Genomic DNA, 17991 nt, shown 5'->3' with positions numbered 1-17991 from the left:
TTGTGACTCACTTAGCGCAGCGACGTCACCTTTTTTCCACACCGCGTTGTGCTCCGCCAATCCATCATCATTATCCTGGCTGGCGGCTGGCAAAGACCGAGCGACACATTTTGCTCTCTATCAGCAGAGGGAGAGAGAGAGACTTGGACTGGTTGGTTGTGGAATGCGGTGCGATAATCACGGCAAGGCAAAGAAATCAGCATAATGAAGGTAAATCACCGCGCGCCAAGTGTGCGCCCTGAAGATGAGCTAAAGATCACTTTACGCCAACCGCCAAGTCAGTGGTCTGTGTCAGTGGTGTATGTGTGTGTTGGGGGGTACTTTGTCAGCTTTTGGGGTAATGAGCCACCCTCCAGCCATTGGTGGCGGTGCCGGCCCCAAAATCACCGTCTGTCACCCATCTCTGGGAGAGAGAAGGTCCTGTGAGTCCTCGGCGAGCGACAGCTCCAAAGACGAAAGTGCAGCATAATTGCAATTATCACAGTCCTTTCACACAAGACGGTGCGCTGACAACGATAGGGAACCCCATCCTGGCCCCCGCTGGGGTGATACTCGTCGAACCGCAACTATTTCGCTGGTTGGCCTGGGCTGCTGAGGACAACTATCTTCAGCTGGGTGGCTGAGGACGAGCACCCGCCGCGGGGCTCATGATGCTACTGTCATAAATTTAAACCCAACCCACAGCAAAAGCCCGGTTCTGGTTTCAGCAGCCAGACCCCGTCAAACCCGGAGTAGCTCTCTCTTTCTCACAGTCGCAGTCTCTCTTTCTGCCGCTCCAAACTTCCCCCAAGGAACAGGCAGCATAACTACCACCAACGGAGCATAAGAGCGCGAACCGCGACGACCGCGTTGACGACGACGACGGCGAGCTCTGCTGGCAACCAAATCGGAAAGATGGTATTTAAAAACCGCAATTATTTTAATTGAAGTGCTCCACGTAACAACATCATCATTTTTCACAAGTTTGTCTCCTCGGCACAGAGCGCGATGCGGCGGGGCGGTGGGTGGGTCGGTGGCCTGCCTCCCCGAAAGGACCCGGCGGTCCACAGAGAGAGAGACGAATATAATAAGGAGGTAGACGTACGCGAAGAAAACGCAGTAAAGGAAGTGGACCCGTTCGGGCTTCGCGGTCGCCTGGACTTTGCCTGCTGTTCATTATTTTCTTTGCGAATTTTCTGGTTTTCCCCATTTTCCCTTTTGGCCTGCGATTCGTGGCCTTCGTGCCGCGAAGAAAACCCGAAGTCGACGGAGAGAGAAATAAAAAAAAAAAACGCGCGGCACTAATTGCGGCATATCTCAATAAATTTTCTCCCGTAGCGCGCTCGCGCATCTTCCTGTTCCCCATCATCGTCATCATCATCATCGGCAGCATAAACCGGCGGCGTTTAGAAGGCCGGCCGCGGCCGGGCCGACCGACCGAATGGGTGGATTAAAAATAATTTCTCAATTAAGATGCAGCCCACAGAGAAGATGCTCAATTATGCTCCGGCCGCGGCCACCGCCTTAGAGACGAGACAAGCGCGCGAAGATGATGATTATGTTCGCAATTCCGCGTCCCTGTCCGTTTTATTTTGGTTCCGCCGCGTGTTTCGCGCCGCGGATCGCTGCAGCGAAAACAAACAAACCTTTTTCGGGGGGGAGAAGAATCGGCCGAAGCGCAATTATGCGCCGCCTGCAGCAGTGAGAGACTGCAGCACGGCCACCCGAAAGACAAGGCGCTACACGGACGTACGTAAAGCAGGAGCGCGACCATATGCACTGCCGTTGCAGTAAAAGTGGCCATTACTCAAGCTGCCACATTGCGAACAAACTGCGCGAGCTCGCGCGTCTCGCGCGCCCGGTGGTAATTAGAAGCGTTCTAAATCGGTGTCCTTCGGTGGAGGTCCACGCATCATGCTGGATGCGCGCTCCGATGTGCAAATAGACGTGGCAATCGATCAGCCACGGCGGCTGCCGGGGAAGGGAAGCGGATCAAAGGTTGTGTCAGTCGGCTGTCGCTCTGTCTGGGGCCGTCCGTCGCAAGGTGTGGCACGCAGAAGACCGACAGCATCATGTCGTCTGGTCGTGCAACATTATTCACCACCCGGTGCCGAGCTCGCGGTGGGTCGCAGCATCGATGAATCAGCCGCCCAGGACGAGCTGGATTAGTCAGGCAAGCCATCTGAAACTGAGCGTCGTGGTTCGCTTGCCTCTATGAGGTTATTGAATCATTTAATTAACTAATCAACTACCTATTTATATTTTAGAAGAGTGATTGTATTTTAATTTTTCAATGAGTCTCGATTAACAGTTTCATCAGGTTTTTGGGAGCTTGTGATACACCGCATCTTTCTGGTCCACATCAGAAAGAAAAACTTTTTTGGAGTCTTCCGACGCTCTTTGCTTGTTAACTGTTAAATGGCCATTTCTAAATTTTTCAACCCGCCCAAAGCACTGGGATCTACCAACAGCAAAGCTTCAACAAGCATTTGATGCGATTCGGTAGCAGTTTTCTTCAGTAACTAGCAGAAAAGCAATGATCCTCCCAAAACATCATTTTCAGGCACAAAAACGATAAGTTTCAAACTGAATTTTACTTTGTTTTTCTAAATGAAATTTTTTGTCTGATGTCAAGGCATTGTTGCCAAAAAATCATAATGAAAAGGGCAAAATTGAGAGCTAGAACATGTTTAGAACTGGTAAACCAAGTTCCAAGTGAGCAACGGCTTGCAATGAAGAAACTAAAAGAAAACTAAAAAAGCAACTACGCCAATTAAACATTAATTAAGAACCTTGCTTCGTGACGAGAGCAGAGAGCAAACAGACGATGAAAACTTGCAGTCGATAAACATTCCTCGAATAAATCGGAATTTGCGCAAACATCTCCCGTTCATTCATCGGCAGGTTGCCACACCAAATGCCACATCAAACGCCCCGGCTGATCCTGACGAACGTACAACCCGGGGGACGTGCCCTTCCGCTGGCCTTTGATTCAAATTCAATCAAAATCAGTGCCACATCGAGTTGCCAGACGTCGTTCGACCCGCACCAGTCCGCAACGAGCAGCGGCAAATAAACTCGGGAAAAACTTCAATCCCAGCGCCAACAATGCAAACTAATCTTAAACAACAGCTGCCATTTGCATCCGCTGCGTTGCATGCCGATCGATGCTGCAGCAGGCAGGCAGGAAGGGCACATAAAGATGCTTCTTTCTTTAACTGTCCGGAATCGAATCGAGCAATGCACGGGGATGGTGGCCACCGGGAAATCGACGGGAAATTCCCAAAAATCGATGCCGCTCTACTAGCACTCCGCGAGCCCGACACAGATGAATGGAACCGCCGGTTCTCGGTGGGAAAACAACCGATAAAAGTATGTGGAAAAACAATTCCTTGCCTCCCTCGAGGGAAAAGCTTTTGCCGCTCGCGCCCGCCTCGGAATGGAAAGCGAAATTCCTGTGCACCGGGGTGGAGCGGGTTTTTGCCCGGATCCCGGGCAGACATTTCCATAAACTATTTCATATCTTCTCGGCATTAGTAGCTGCTCCATCCTCCCTGCCACGAAACGGGCAACGGCCACCGCCAGCCGATCGTTAGTTAGGAAACGAACCTGTTCCGACCGACGAAAACGAGGAAAAACCCAGCAGCGGAAAACCACCGACGGAACCGACGTGTACGGCCCCAAACGAACTCTCTGTACCGTTCGAGCGAGAAAAGCTTTCTCCGATTGGAAATTCGTTATTTGAATAATCGGCCGGTGAGTCGGTCCTGGAGTCGTGGAAAACATGGCTGGGGGGGAAAGTCTGCGACTACATTTTCCGGTAGAGCGTTTTTTTTTTTGCCAGCCGCACGCTCGAATCCAACGCGATGGCTGGCCCCGAAAACCTTTCGCCTTTCCTTGGGTCCATCTTAACGAGCAAGTTTTGGCAGCCACAGAGGCAGAAGACGCACGATCGTTTCCGAAACACTTTCCCGTTTCGTGCTTGTCTAAGCCGGGGCGGCCCCAGACACGGGGGCCAAGGTTTGCATTCTTTCAGCGCGCCGTTTTTCGTCTGTTCTTTTCATTCAATCCTTAAGCCCTGTCGTAAGTTTTGCGAAGCACTATTCGGGTTGGGTTCATCGAAAAGTGCACCGGGAATAAGAACGAGAACTCGCAAAATCGCAAAATGATTTCAGCAAAGCCCTAAATCGATTGCCGAAGAGCATTTATTAATTTCTCTAATCGAATTCGATTGCTCGGCAGCGTCGTAAGAAGCAGAGGCATCCCCTCAGCCAACAGCAGCAACCATAACCACAAGAAGCACCACAGCACAGTGTGGGGTGCCCAACGGAGCGAGAGCTCTATCGCCCTCTATCGCCGCAAAGCTCTTGCCAAGCGCCAGCCAGGCCGCAATGGTAGCCCGCCTTAATGCCTGCTCGATTCCGGACCATTTATATTTTATTACTATTTAATCTCGCCCGCCACCGGCCCCCGGCTGAAGTGTGCCAAGCAATGCTCCTTGGTACTTTTATCGAACGTACACCGACGGGTCGGGTCCTTGTGGTATGCGGGTGTGTGGTGATGGCCACCGGTTTGTAATCCTTAAAACCGTTCACAATCGTTCAATATCCACTTATTGGTAGCACTCGGTTTAGTGTACAGACCACTGAGCGGACGGGAGAGAGAATAGGCAACATAACAGGCGCATTTGTCTTCGTCTTCGTCTTCGTGGCATCGACAAAAGGCGCCCCGGGCCAGCAGAGCGAGCGCCTTAAACCCTTTAGACTTTCGCTTTCGCACTGTGCCAGAAGATGCCCGACCCGCCCCGGTGCAGATTTCGATGTTTGCTGCTAATGGTGTAATCTCCGGTGCGATTATCAAGCCAAGCCAGCAGCAGCAGCCCGGGTTGTGTGCGTGCTGCCTAGACGCAGTGGACGCCCGGAATGCGATACGGGATCGGGATCCGCTTTGTGAGGCGAGCAATATTGCGTTGCGTGGAATTGAAACCAATCGAAGTGTCATGTCCGACTCCTCCCGGGGGTCGAAAAGGATGCTGCCCAGGAACGTGGCAGGGACCGTATCGAGAACGAGCACGAGCAGTGCCTGCAGTGTCTATTGTGCGCCACCGACAACAGAAGTGTCACTTACGAGACAGCAAAGGACTCCCATTCACATATTTCGAGCGAGTGTAAATTTGCCTCCATTCCGAGAAGCATTCCACCGCACACCGGCAACGGCACCGGCACCGGCACCGGCACCGGCACCGGCACCGGCACCGGCACCGGGTGTTGGGTAAAAATGTGTCCAATATTCCAGCGCCAGGATTGCAGCACGTCCTCGCCTTGGCAAATGTTGGCCCGGCCCGGATAAAGGAAAATGAGTATTCGATTGGAAAATGAATATGCTTATCGGGCTCCCAGATATCGAGTTCTTGGCATAACTCGGTTCCACTAAGCCGAGCGCGTCAGACACAAGTGTCGAAGTCAGCCCTCCCCGGAGCAGAACAAAAGCAGAATGAAGTGGCATCCGTTTTTTTTTTTCCTGAAGATTTCAGCTTTCTTTCCACGAGCATCTTTTGCGAACACGAGCGGCCACCGCCCATTCTCTAGCCCATCTCATCTGCGGGGATGGGGGGGTCACTTCTCTAAATACCTCTGGAAGTAATCGATACCTGGGGCGAGACACACCGAAAAAAGCCGTCGTCCACCGTTCGAATCGGAAAGCGATACTTTTCCGATCCCGAATGGTCTGGGGCTCTGGTTTTGGTCTGGCTAGGACAACGTCAGCAACGGCACCAACCGTAGGGGGATTCGAATTCGAAAGAAAAATTATGACTCAAAAGAAGGCACCAGGTATCGGCTTCCCGGGGGGATCCGTGTGAGGAACACTTGACAAGTCTTCTTGTCTACATACTAAATTCTTACCGAATCGTTTAAAACGTCAGAGGAGGATCGATTAACCGACCGACTCTTGGACTAGACTTTGGCTGGACTGGGCGTAAATAATGGTTCTTTATAGAAAGGTTTATTTGATTTAAGCCCCCAAAATAAACCCATTAAGAGAGCTCATTATGGGCCAACGGTGCCGCCGTTAATGATATCTCCTTCACGTTTTGTGAAATGGGTTTCTGTCAATGAGCCCGGCGAGAGTAGAGCGTGTCACGGTATTAGACAAACATGCCATTAATCTTTCATTTTGTCATCGACCGGGGCGGGTTTCTCGTTTCCGAGCGCGCTGGGTAGTCGATACTTCTTGGCGCGCGCGCTCGCGTCTTCAAGTCGTCGTCCCTTCGGAATGTCTGGTGGGGCCCCCAGAAAATCGGAGGGGGGTTCGAGGTACACCGCACCGCAAAAACCTTAACCTAACCTGGCACACTAAACGTGGAGCAACCGCAAACGCGTAGACCGCACTGTTTCGGGAGGCGTTCCCGTAGAACACGGCGCGCATTCCGCGGTGTCTTCCGAGGCGTCTCTCTCTCGCCCGTAAACTGTTCAAACTTGGGAGGCGCAGGAAGTTTCCCCCCTCAAAAAACCATGTATCAGGGTCTCTCCGGCGCGGTGCGTACATTAAAACGACTTAGAGATGGACTCGCGAGGTTCTTAGTCTTAGCGCGCGAGAGCTGGGTTCATCTTGGGGCGGATGACATATTTTTAGGTTTTATTTTAGTCCCTCGGCGCGTGCCGGGCACGGCCGACAGTCTGAACGGCACGGCACATAATATTTTCGTACCGAAGAAACTAGTACATCGGTTACGACCACGCCCAACATCGGCGGGACGAACATCGGCAGTCTCGTGCTCGCCGAGCTCGGACCCGGAATAGTGGTGCCCCGTTTCGAAATGCCACGAGGTCCTTGGGGAATTGAAATCTATACCCTTTCCGTGTTCCGTCGCGGGACACGACTAAGTGGGCAATGGGTGGGCAATGGATTCGGAAACTAAATTTACCTTCAAAGTCTTGGGGCCCCTGAGGGCCCCAGTGTATAACGAAATATTGGAGAGCCTCTGGAGATCCGCGCTCGGAAAAGCGAGGTTCCCAAGTGGTCGATACGGTTCTGATTTAGACACAGCCGCCAGTCGTCCAATTAATTCTGGCTTTCTGGCGGGTTTGAGTAGCAAAAAGTCTCTGAAAGTCTCAGCAATTTGCCAGCTCTGCGCCATGTCAGCACCAATTCCATTCCATCGAACTCCGAAACCATACAAACCACGGGGACCGAAAGTTTACTATCGTTGCCCGGTCTGTCTTCGAACTTCGAGGTTATCGGATCTGAAACTCGTTCGATAATTAACCTTTCGCCAGCAAATTAAAACCCCCTCGCGAACACTGTCGGAAACCAATGAAACCGTTACCGCAACGAAACTTAGGTGGACCACCGAAGACGAAAGCAGAAACTTTAGAACCGGTCCTGGCGGGGGGAACCGGAATCCGGTCCGGCCCAGGTATGTCCAACTCATCAGTTTTGATAGCATCATGATTTCTGAAGCCTCAACGATCCGTTCATGCGTCGTTTGCACTTTCGGATTTCGCAATCATCGGTTATTGGTAATTGTTTGGGGAGCGCGCAAGGATGGAACCGGAAGTTTTCTAATCCCTCTAAGAGTCAATCCTGTTGTGTTTGCGTAGGGAACCAAACTATCACGAAATCGACACACCGACTTCGCTCGATAAACAGCATTTGGCACACGCGCAGTTACTTGCGTTAATTAAACTGCACCTCCCGAAAAAAGCTACCAACTATGTGCGGAATCTGAACTCATATTTCTCCGGCCTTCAGGTTCGGTTGGTATCCTCCAAGGAGCCTCTGGGGGAGACCGAAGACTGCTACTGGGCCGAACAATTAAGTTCCAAGTTTTTCCAAACGGCAACTAGGAGCGCTACTATTTGGAAGGCCCTCTTGCCACCAGCCTGCCCAACTCGTCCTGTGTTTGTTCCCCAGACCGGAGTGGCTGGCAAAAACGAAGACTGTCGATGGCAGCAAATATCTATGAAGCGACACGGTAAGCAGCAGTGTCTCTCGGCAGCGCAACCCCCGGGTCCCGGGGCTTCGTTCCACGTGGATAACCATCAACGAAAATTTTACCACCCCCAGGACATGCCCAGCAGGCGAACCCGCCGGTCGCCTGAAGGGCTTCGGTGGCCCAGCATCGAACTTTTGGCCGGAAACTTTTGGCCGGCAGCACCACCGGTGTCGGTTAGGCTACACACACGGAAGAAGTATCTTTCGGGCGTGCAGGACACACCACACGGCAAACACACTCATACACGACACGCTCTGGTGTGCAAAGAAAAACAGTTTCTTCGGGCGGCATCCGAAACATGCCGGTTTGTCGGTAGCTGGTGGTGCCCGCGTTCCGCAACTCGGGAAGTTTTCTAAATAGAGCGCGCAAACCAGAACATGGCAGGCATTCAGCTTTAATTTTCAGTTCGGTCCGTGCCGTCTCGGTTTCATGGTGGACTCACGATCGATAGGGATTTTCATGCGACACACAGTGCGCACTGAGCAATTTTATATGAACTGTGACGACCGGGGCGGACCCGGGAACTGCGGAGTGAGCTCAACCACAGCCACCGAAAGCACTGCTAGCAGGGGAATTTTTATTGCACGCAGCTCGGCTGGCTACGGAACGAGTTGCCAGGGGAAGCCTCAAAAGCTCGGCCCGGAACCAAAAAGGACTTTGGCGAAACTCGCTGACTGCGCGCGGCCCGTCGGAAAACGTTGACAACAGAGCAGTAAATACTTTTGGGCAAACGCAAAAAGTATGCGAAGATAAAAGATACTCCACGAGGCGCTCGCTGTTCAAGCGAAGCGAAAACTTCGTGATTGAAATAGCGATGCTGGCAAACAACGCCGATACACGGGAGTCCTTCACAATTGACCCCAGACGATTGCCGCTTGGCTCATCAACCCCAGCACACATGCGGACATTCTTTTCGAGACAAAATTATTTAATTTGAAATTCTTCCCTCGCGTGTCATATGGCAAAAATCGGGAAAGAGCCATAACTGATTCGAGTGCTGTTTCTGGGCTCCCGCCATTGATAATTAAATATTTGCGTAATGAAGCGACGCTCCTGCCAAACGAACCGCGTCGCGTGCAGACGCGTCCTGCACAGAATTTATCCTGGAAAACCACTCCTGAGCACACAAACAGCTTTAATGTTTGAGCAATGAACAGCAACGGAGCCCCCGGATCCACTAAATGATTGCCAAAGACAGCTTCACACGGTGGCCTTCGGCAAACAGCGCCACTATCACAGGATGGTGCTGCTGGTGCCGCTCTGGCAGTCTGCTGGCCGCATCACGTAACTTCGCCATCAATCACTTGGCCCCAGGGCGGTCCTTATCTTCATCCACAGAACCTCGCATAGCCTGAACCTTCGGAAGCCCTCAAAGCACAACACTTCCACCGGGAGAAGCGGAGAAATCTTTCCGCTATCCACTATCCAAACAAAACAATCAACCTTTCTCAAAACATAAATATCATAAAACAATCTCGCGTTCTACGGTGGAGTATCTTCCACATTTTGCAGGGCAAGTTTCGCCGCCGTCATACGAGTGAAAAGCTGCGCAAAAAGCGTACCATACCCGGCCCGGCCCGGCCACGGGGCAACGGAGCACAACACGTAATTTATCTACATTTCGCTTACTTTCAACAAATTCTAGCGTCACGGCTACGGATATGCTTGCCCCGTCTTGGGTCGACGAGCGGCCCGGAATCCCGAGGATAACTCTTGCCTTGCCTCGGCTTTGCTTTTGATAATTTGTACCCTGTTTGCCAGGGAGGGGGTGCCGGCGAAGGTCCTGTCTGAGGCTACGACTACTACTATTGTGTCGAGAGGCCATCCGTTCTCGGTGCGGTACGGCACTTCCGGCACTGCCACTAGAACCACTAGTGAAAGCTCCACGAAGCGAGGCCAGCGAAGGTTTCACAGTGCGCGGCATCGTCCTTTGCGCCCTGTGAACAGCTAATTAATTTAATTGAAGCATATTTACAACAAACTTCAACGGTTGCCCCGTCCGGTCCTGGTGCGGAAGTGCCCGGCGCGTACTCAGAAAGTGTCGCCGGATGTCTTATCATTCCCGCGTTCTCTGCTGGGGTCATTATGGAAGTATGCACTTCAGCGAAAAGCTCGACCAAACAGCCGGGTGCGGTGCGGACAGGACAGCGAGATTGTGAAAAATCGATCGGGTCGGAGAAAAAACAGAGTCCTTATCCCGGGTCGGCGATCGGTGTTGTCGAAGGAGCCAAAGTCGGAGGCAAAAATTAACATCAATGAACTCGACGACGGTCTGGCGACGGAAGCAAACCAACCACACTCGACGGCTCTCGCCAGAGGCCAACGCTAACTAAGTGGACCGGGACCACTCTCTTCGAGGGGACCAACCGAACTCACTAACAAGCGGACAGAGGTTCTCGGGGAAAATTGTTTGAAGTCTGAACGACACAACAAGACCTTGCCCTCAGAAAGCTCGCCTCTGAGGTCTGGGGACTGACACTATCGACAGAATGATTGAAAAGCGGGCGGGGAAATTAATGTCTGCAAAGGAACTACCAGAGCGGTCGAGAGAGGATATCATTGAAAAGTCGTGGGTCGTCGTGTCGTGAGGAAGAATTCAACAAGTGCGACTGGAATGGTATACTTACTTCCACACTAGTAACGATGAAATAAAAATGACTAATAACAGAAGCACCGAACACAGCACTATCATGGCGGAGGTTTGGAATGATGGGCCACTATGGTAGCTGGCGTCGAGGATCTGCAATGGAAAGAAGAGAAGCGAAAGAATCAAGCATTAGTGTGAGATCATTGAACGAACTGCGAGAACATGGCCGTCCGGACAGCTAATTGATCAAGAATCATGCATTGCGGGCAAATTGACGTTAATGAAAACTAAACACCCAATTAATAACTCAACCAATAGCCCCTATAGCTGGGTGGCTTCAGGTCTATTATGAATGTTCCAATTACGCATCCATAAAACCAAATTACGCCGCCAGAGCGATGGGCGTGGGATTAAAAAAAACATCACTACTGACACACTTTCCCAGAACCCGAAAGAAGCAGTGGTATTTGGAGTTTCCAGATTTTTTGTCCAATGCTACACTTCGGGAAGAAGCCGGACCTACACAAAACTATGAAGCTGATTGAAAAACTTTTGCGATATAGGGGACCAATCAACACGGACCGTAGAGTTGGACCCCTAAATGGTAGCCCAAATTGTTGGTACAGTGGCGAAAAATTGATAAGAAAAGTCCGAACCAAGTCCAAACCAAGGCAACAACCCCAGCAGCTGCTGGACTTGAGCTGCTGGGAGGCGTGGCTGCCTATCGCCTAGGAGGGCATTAAAAATAATTTCAATAACAATTTTTAATGACAAAACTTTGGCTACCGAACCGGGGGCTACCTTCGCCCGGGGAACTTTCGAAACATATTAGCCCAACAGATACACCGCCACCGAATGTGATTCGATTCCATGTTTCAAGAAAGAGCCTTTCTCTCGACGAAACTTACGAGGGGGGAAAACATTAAAATTCGTGGCCCAACCGTTCGGAGTGGCGGATGACTATTTTACGAACGACGGAAGAAGAATTGAATTGAAAGAACCCGACGGGCACTCAAGTACACCGAGCTCGAAGCCCGAGGGTGTCACCTCCTCGAAGGCAATTTATACGACTCATTTGAATGGGGAGGCTGGCTGCTGCTGTGGGAAATTTATTGCCATAAGTGAAAACTTTGGAGATAAAAATCCCATCGAGTTTCGCACTCCTTCACCGGCCGAGCGGGAAAAACTGAGAAAAAGAACGAGCATCCGAACGAAGTTAAATTCACGACACGTAGGCTGCTCGAGGACGCTCGATAGGCTAACGAGTCGTGCAAAGGCTCACCAACAAGATGATCACCTCACAAATAGAGCAACATGAATGGCGAGAATGGAAGCAAAAACTTAAGCCCACTGATTGCTTTCGCAGGACGCAAAAAATGGATAGATAAACAACTAAATACATCAACAAAGCCCGTCCGGACCGCGAAGCAAAGTAGAAAACGCTAAAGTACAAAAGACGATCCATCCTTTAAAAGTTTCACAATAAAACTTTCGGCTTCCAAAGTGCGCAGCTTTTTTTCCCCTCTCGCCTATTGTGCTGTGGCGGATTTCTATGGAAAGTTGCAATGGCGATGGTTGTGGAAAAACAAATGGCCCCAACAACACAAGAAAACCCGCGCACAAAAGCCAGCGCTCGGGCGCCGTGGTAACCATTTGGTGGTACGAAAATGGCTAAAAATTTATAATTAAGGACCATAAAACAGCGCGCAAAACATTTACGACTTGCTTTGGAAATGGCCCTTGCTGGAACGACGGCGAGCGCGGCGAAAGCGCGATGGAGCGTAAAAATAGAACATAAATTTGTTCAATCATGTGGACATGGACAGCGGGCAGCGGGCAGCAACATTGCGCCCAGCGGATATCGACCCTCAATCGTCGGGGATCGTCGTTTGCAGTGACCCATGAAAAGCTCCATTGATTTTCTCTTGTTGAAGTTTGAAATTCATTTTACAACGACAAAAACATCTGTTTGCGACCATCACTCGGTGGAATGGTCGCCGTTTCGGTCGGCAAAAAAACAGGTCGGGAAAAGGAAAAAGGGAAATTTTTGAAGAATTTTAAATTCATTTCCATTGCCCTAAATCACTAGAACCGGGTCTCAATTTGGGAATGGAGAAAAAAAAGCGTGTCACCAAAAAGGACGAACGGTGAACAACATTCCGCCGTGTTCAAATAAAGCACCGGTTCTAACGCGCTCGATGAGGTGGAAAAAGAAACTCACGAAAGTACCACCCGAATCGGAACCTCGCAAGGGTCTTCGCTGCTCTCTAACCGGTCTCTGTTTGCCGGTGGGCCGGGGCTAGTAGCTTTATGATTTTATGTTGCGAGGTTGATATGTTTGCTCACTTTAGGGCCGTTCCGCTTCGCCGGAGTCCCGCCGCGATTATTGGCGCGATAAATTTCAACCGCCAATATTTCGGGGGTTGTTTATTTTTCGGGTCCTTGTTCGGGTACCTTCACCTGCGCGCGTTCGGAGCTTTGAAGCATTGAAAACCGAATCATGAATTGCTATTTTTCAAACACATTTGGTGCTTTCAGCTTTTTCGTTCACCCGTTAAGTCTTGAATGGTTGCATTAGAACACGTCCACCGAACGGTGTTTGGCTGAACGGACACTTTACGCCCGCGCGGCCTAAAGCCTGGCGGGGGCCCCATTTTACGAAACCGGTCATCGGACCGGTGGCGTTCCCCGGTCACCCCGTTAATTGGGCTCCGAAAGCTTCGGCTTTACCAGTATCTAAACAAACGATTCGCTAAGCTGTGTGGCAGCACCCCGACAAGGACATTCCATATTCCAAAGTTCGCCAGCGGAGCGCGCCTTCGAAAATCCGGGGCGGGTCGCAACGACTAGCGTTTCACAAAACAGGACACACCGTTGGCCGTTCACATAAAGCTTAATTTTATTCGACATTTATAGTGCCGTTAATGGATTTCCAAACACGAGGCTAGGCCCTGCCTTCAGGTCGGCGGCCTTGCTTGCTCGACAGTTGGCAGGCAAGGACCACGACGGGACACAAATCGACGAGGCAGAAAAAAAACAGTCCCACACACTGAGCATTGCCAGCCAGCCAGCAGCCGGAATCTCGGCCATTAGGCCATCCGGGCGGAGGTAGAAGAACGTCGTGTAGCTAACCAAATCTACGGAACGATAACTTCGTGTTAAGCTCCGGTCTGGGATGAAGGCGCAGGGCATAGTGTTTGTGTGTGTTTAGAGTATCACCGGCTTTTTGTAAACTAAAAACGGGCCGTCCCAAGACCATCCCAGCCAGGACGGACGAAGCCATCCTCTCTGCAAGGGCTGTAAGATGGTCGAGCTAGCAAAAACAAGAATCCACACGAGACTGTTATTTCTAGTGGGAGCTGGAAAAATAGCGCAAGCCTTCCACCGGGACCGTCCAAGTCCTGCTCCAAGTGCTGATCCTGCGCTGCTCTCCAGAGCAACGAGGGGTCCACCTCTCTCTTTCCCTCACTGTCTAAAGAGAGGACTGCAGGATACAGTAGCAGTAGAGTTGAGGGTATTTGATTTGTTAAAAATAACAGGACGAATAGGGGCGAATCCCTTTTCTGGGGAGGGCACTAGACAAAGATAAATCCATTCCAGTGCACTGTTGAAAGCTTTCACTTCCGGAGGCTTTAAAAGCCTGGTCCTAGGCACCCTCTCACTGGCGCCCCAATTATCCTTTTCTGCTGCTTGAGAGTCCCGGGAAGCCAGGTAGCCCGGAGAATTGGAGAGAATCAGGTGCTTTTCTAGAGGATTTTGGCGAGGAATGTTTTTCTATCAAGGTCCAGGGTAGTCTCAAAAAACTTAGGCACGCTGACTGGAATCCCCAGAATATGGGCCCTTCCACGGGCCATTATTTTTGCAGACTGATATTACAGAATTTTATAGATGGTCCGCCGTAGCGATTCCGGCCCGCTTGTTTGCTGCCGGAGTACGTGCGATGCGATGGCCGCTGATCTGCCGATGGCCTTCTGCAATCATCAAATGAAACGGGCCACAGCATATCGCATTCGGACCATCGCAGTTCGCGCGGGCGCGCAATGATCGTTGGAGTGGTGGGACCTCTGCAACACCGTCGTAACTGAAGACCCCTCCGGTAACTCCTTTGCAAGACTTCGGTTGATGGTACGACGGGGGGGAAAGGTCAGTATCGGCCGAGAAGGAAGGTGGTTTCATTTTCCACACATACATTCCACGGTGTGGGCCCGTATCCCGGTGAATCGAATGGAAAAAGGTCACCGAGTCGGCCAGTGCGCGCCACACAATAGAGCGTCTAGACCCCACACAACCCCACCCTCCCCCACCACCCCATCCAAACACACACACACAGACATTATCGTCGTGGCAACAGCACAGACCTCCTCATTGCTTGGCGTTTGATTTATTATGATAAGAAGAACAAAGCCCTGCTTACTGCCGGGCCGGCGGGCCAAGCCAAAACTAGTTTCCCGAGGAGACCCGGAGGCCGGTTTTCCCGGGACCTCGGCCCCAAAAGGGCTGAGGAGGATGGCGCGCACACACCGGCCCTCTATCACAATCCTTATCCATCCATCCAGCGGAAGAAAAGCCAAGCAATGTCTCATAACTCACGTCGGCGCAAAGCCCGAAAAAAAACGGAACGAATCGAACCGGGCGCGGGGTGGTTATGCTGGTGGTGGCGGAGCATACAATGAATGCCACGGAGTGCCACCCGGAAGAGGAGGGTGCCCCAGTGTGTGGTGCAAAAGATTTCAGTTTATTGTTCGCTCCGCACAAACAATAAGGTGTATCGGGGGGTCCCCGGTAACCAAGCACCAAGCGGCAAACAACCCACCCGGTCCCGGTCAGTGGCGATGCCGGAGTCCTGATAGGCTCGAGGAAGCTAAAAGGGTTCTCCCCGGTCCGGGTCGGTCCCTGTCCGGGTCGGTCCGGAGTTGGTGATAAGCCGAAGTCCAGCTCCAGCAACGGAAAGGTGAGTCCTGTCCGTCCCGGGCAATCGGACCAAACGATGGTGGAAAATCGATTTCCCATTGTGTCTGTTTCCCTGGGTGGCCGCGGGTGGGCGGCGGGAAATTTTTCAATTATGAAAAACCTTCTCCGCCACGCACACACACGTGCACGTAAACAAAAGGCGCAAGTCAAGTCGACAACTTGGACCAAAGAGCCGCCATGGCCTCAGCAGCCGTCGATGGCAGCAGAGAGTGTTGTGACCGCCGAGCTGATCGATGGGGCGGCAAAGAATTATGGCCCTCCCGATCCCCTCCAAGGGAAGGACAACGTGCGGGGTTTTTTAAGGGGGCGCAAAAAGGCTTTCAATTACAGCTAATCCGATTCGAGTGTCGCTTCGAGAAACGAAACGTCCAAGTCCGGCTGTTTCGAGTGAAGATTGACCGACCGAACGTATGTGCTGCTGCTGCTGCTGCTGCTGGGGTGCGTCTCCGGGTTTCGGGAAGGGTTCTAAAGACCTCGGTCTCCGTTGTTGGACTCGACAATCCGGATTATTGTCCGGACGCAGGACCTGCAGCTCTTGCATTGCAGCCAGCTGTAGGACTTCCGGTTCATGCAATTTCGGTCCGGATGGTACCGGACTCTGCCGTCGATGAGGACTGCGATATTGTGGAACCATATTTTTGGGAAAATTCATACCAAAAAAAGGTTAATGGACTCACACCATACTACAGAGCATTAGGTAGGACGTCTCATTTAGATAGGTTTGAGAAAATCTGGTCAGAAGCGAATTGAAGAATTGGCTACCACCAAAAGAAGGGGGTCAATTGAATGGCTTTCGCAGGTGTCAGTTTATGTGTCTTAACGGCGACCATTATGTAATGAGGCCACTTACCGGAAACGCTTCACACATGTCGACGTCGGCGAAGGAACTGCTGCTGCTGCTGCCGCCGGTGGCCACACCGAACGGTAGCTGCTGTTGCTGTTGCTGTTGCTGCTGCTGCTCCTCGTTGCAGTTAAGTAGCTCGGCCAGAAACGGTGGCCGCGGCGGTGGCGGCACCAGAAACTCCGGGGGCGGCCCCGGTCCGCCACACTCTGTGCCACACTCTAGATCGGGATCCATCATTTCCCACATAGAACGAACCTATTGCTTCTCACCGGAAGGAAACGGCACTCATGCACACACGCAACAACCCCGTTTACACAGAAACTGACACTCACAGGCACACTCGATTCGAGGAGCCAACTGGCCGCTAGGGCCGCTAGGACACACAACACACGCAAGCCCACCGCACACTTTCGCTTCGTTTCACTGCCTTCGCCACCACATGGCTGGGAGGACGGGGTCCAAAACGGTGGACAAAATGGCGGCACCGGATGACAGTCGGATGATGTCGTCGTTCCCAAGGAAGCGGCCGTCGTTCGATATCTGCAGATGGAGAGAGAGAGAGCAACAACAAGCGATTCCAAACATTAATAAACACATCAAAAACAGGATGAAAATCAAAGCGCAGAGGTAGAAAGCAAAAAATGGCGTGGAAAATTAGGAAATCGGTGCCGCGGAAGCGAAGCTCATTAAAAGTTCGCGTCGCGTAGGTGCGGCGGCCTCAGACCCGATCGGCCGGCCGTCCGTCCCCCGCGCTACCCGGCGATCGCGATGATGATGGAAGGTTTCGAGTATTTTAATTAATTATTAAACTTTTTAATTTGTTCACAATTAGTCAGCGAAAAAAACAACGCGCACACGGAGAGAGAAAAGGTGCTGGCCACTCGTGCGGCAAATGGGATTGGTGAGGCCGCGTTACCGCCGAACCTTCGACGAAATCACAACAAGAAAGTTGTGGCTTAATTTCTAGTTTCAGCTTTTTTTTCTCCTGTCTGTCACCGTGAACTCGTAAGACCGTAAGTAGTTCGTCTTGGGGCGGTCCTTTGGCGCGAAGCAAACTAGCAAACGGAAATTAAAAGCTATCGTCCGTCAGGACGACGACCATCAATGGGGGCAGCAGCTGCCGTGGCCGGAGCTGTGGCTTATCCTTCAGACCCGAACCGCAAGGAAACGCCAATTCCTTTGACCACAGAAACGGATACTTTTACGACGCTCATGACCGTAATCCGATCAACGCTCGCCCGCTGCCTGGACTATCCACAACGCAAATCACGTCAAACGGCGGACAGCCCCGAGAAAGTCTTGTCCTGGGAGCGACACAGCCGGACGCGTAAAAACCACCGACGGCGATTAATTACTTCATCGTGATAATTGGAAATTTTATGGCTTAATTAAGCTTTGTATTTTCGGATCGATCGAAGGGCCGACAACGGGAACGGGGACGACGACGATGAGCGACGATGATGATGGTGTCATATTTACTTCATCCTTTGTAGACGAGGTCCCGAAAAAAACCCCGAAGACGCTCGTTACAACCGTCCGGAAAAACTTTAAACCTACTGCCAGAGGTAGGCACATTCATCACATCAACAGGGTAATGTTTAAAGTAGCGCAGTG

The 17991-nt window shown here is 51.5% G+C and overlaps 1 protein-coding gene across 1 annotated transcript in view; it reads right to left on the bottom strand.

Moving 5' to 3' along the window:
• LOC131207084 (hornerin) overlaps positions 1-16623 on the bottom strand; it is a 69341-nt gene extending 52718 nt beyond the window's left edge. Inside the window, exons 1-2 of the mRNA XM_058199693.1 lie at positions 16384-16623; positions 10603-10715 (exon numbers count right to left, since the gene is read on the bottom strand). Of these exons, the coding sequence (XP_058055676.1) occupies positions 10603-10715; positions 16384-16623 (353 nt within the window). The remainder of the gene's footprint in view (positions 1-10602; positions 10716-16383) is intronic.
• Positions 16624-17991: the final 1368 nt, after the last annotated feature.

This window comes from Anopheles bellator, chromosome 2 (genome assembly GCF_943735745.2).
Source record: "Anopheles bellator chromosome 2, idAnoBellAS_SP24_06.2, whole genome shotgun sequence".
Classification (NCBI taxonomy): Eukaryota; Metazoa; Arthropoda; class Insecta; order Diptera; family Culicidae; genus Anopheles; species Anopheles bellator.
This window is presented reverse-complemented; position numbering and strand designations above follow the sequence as displayed.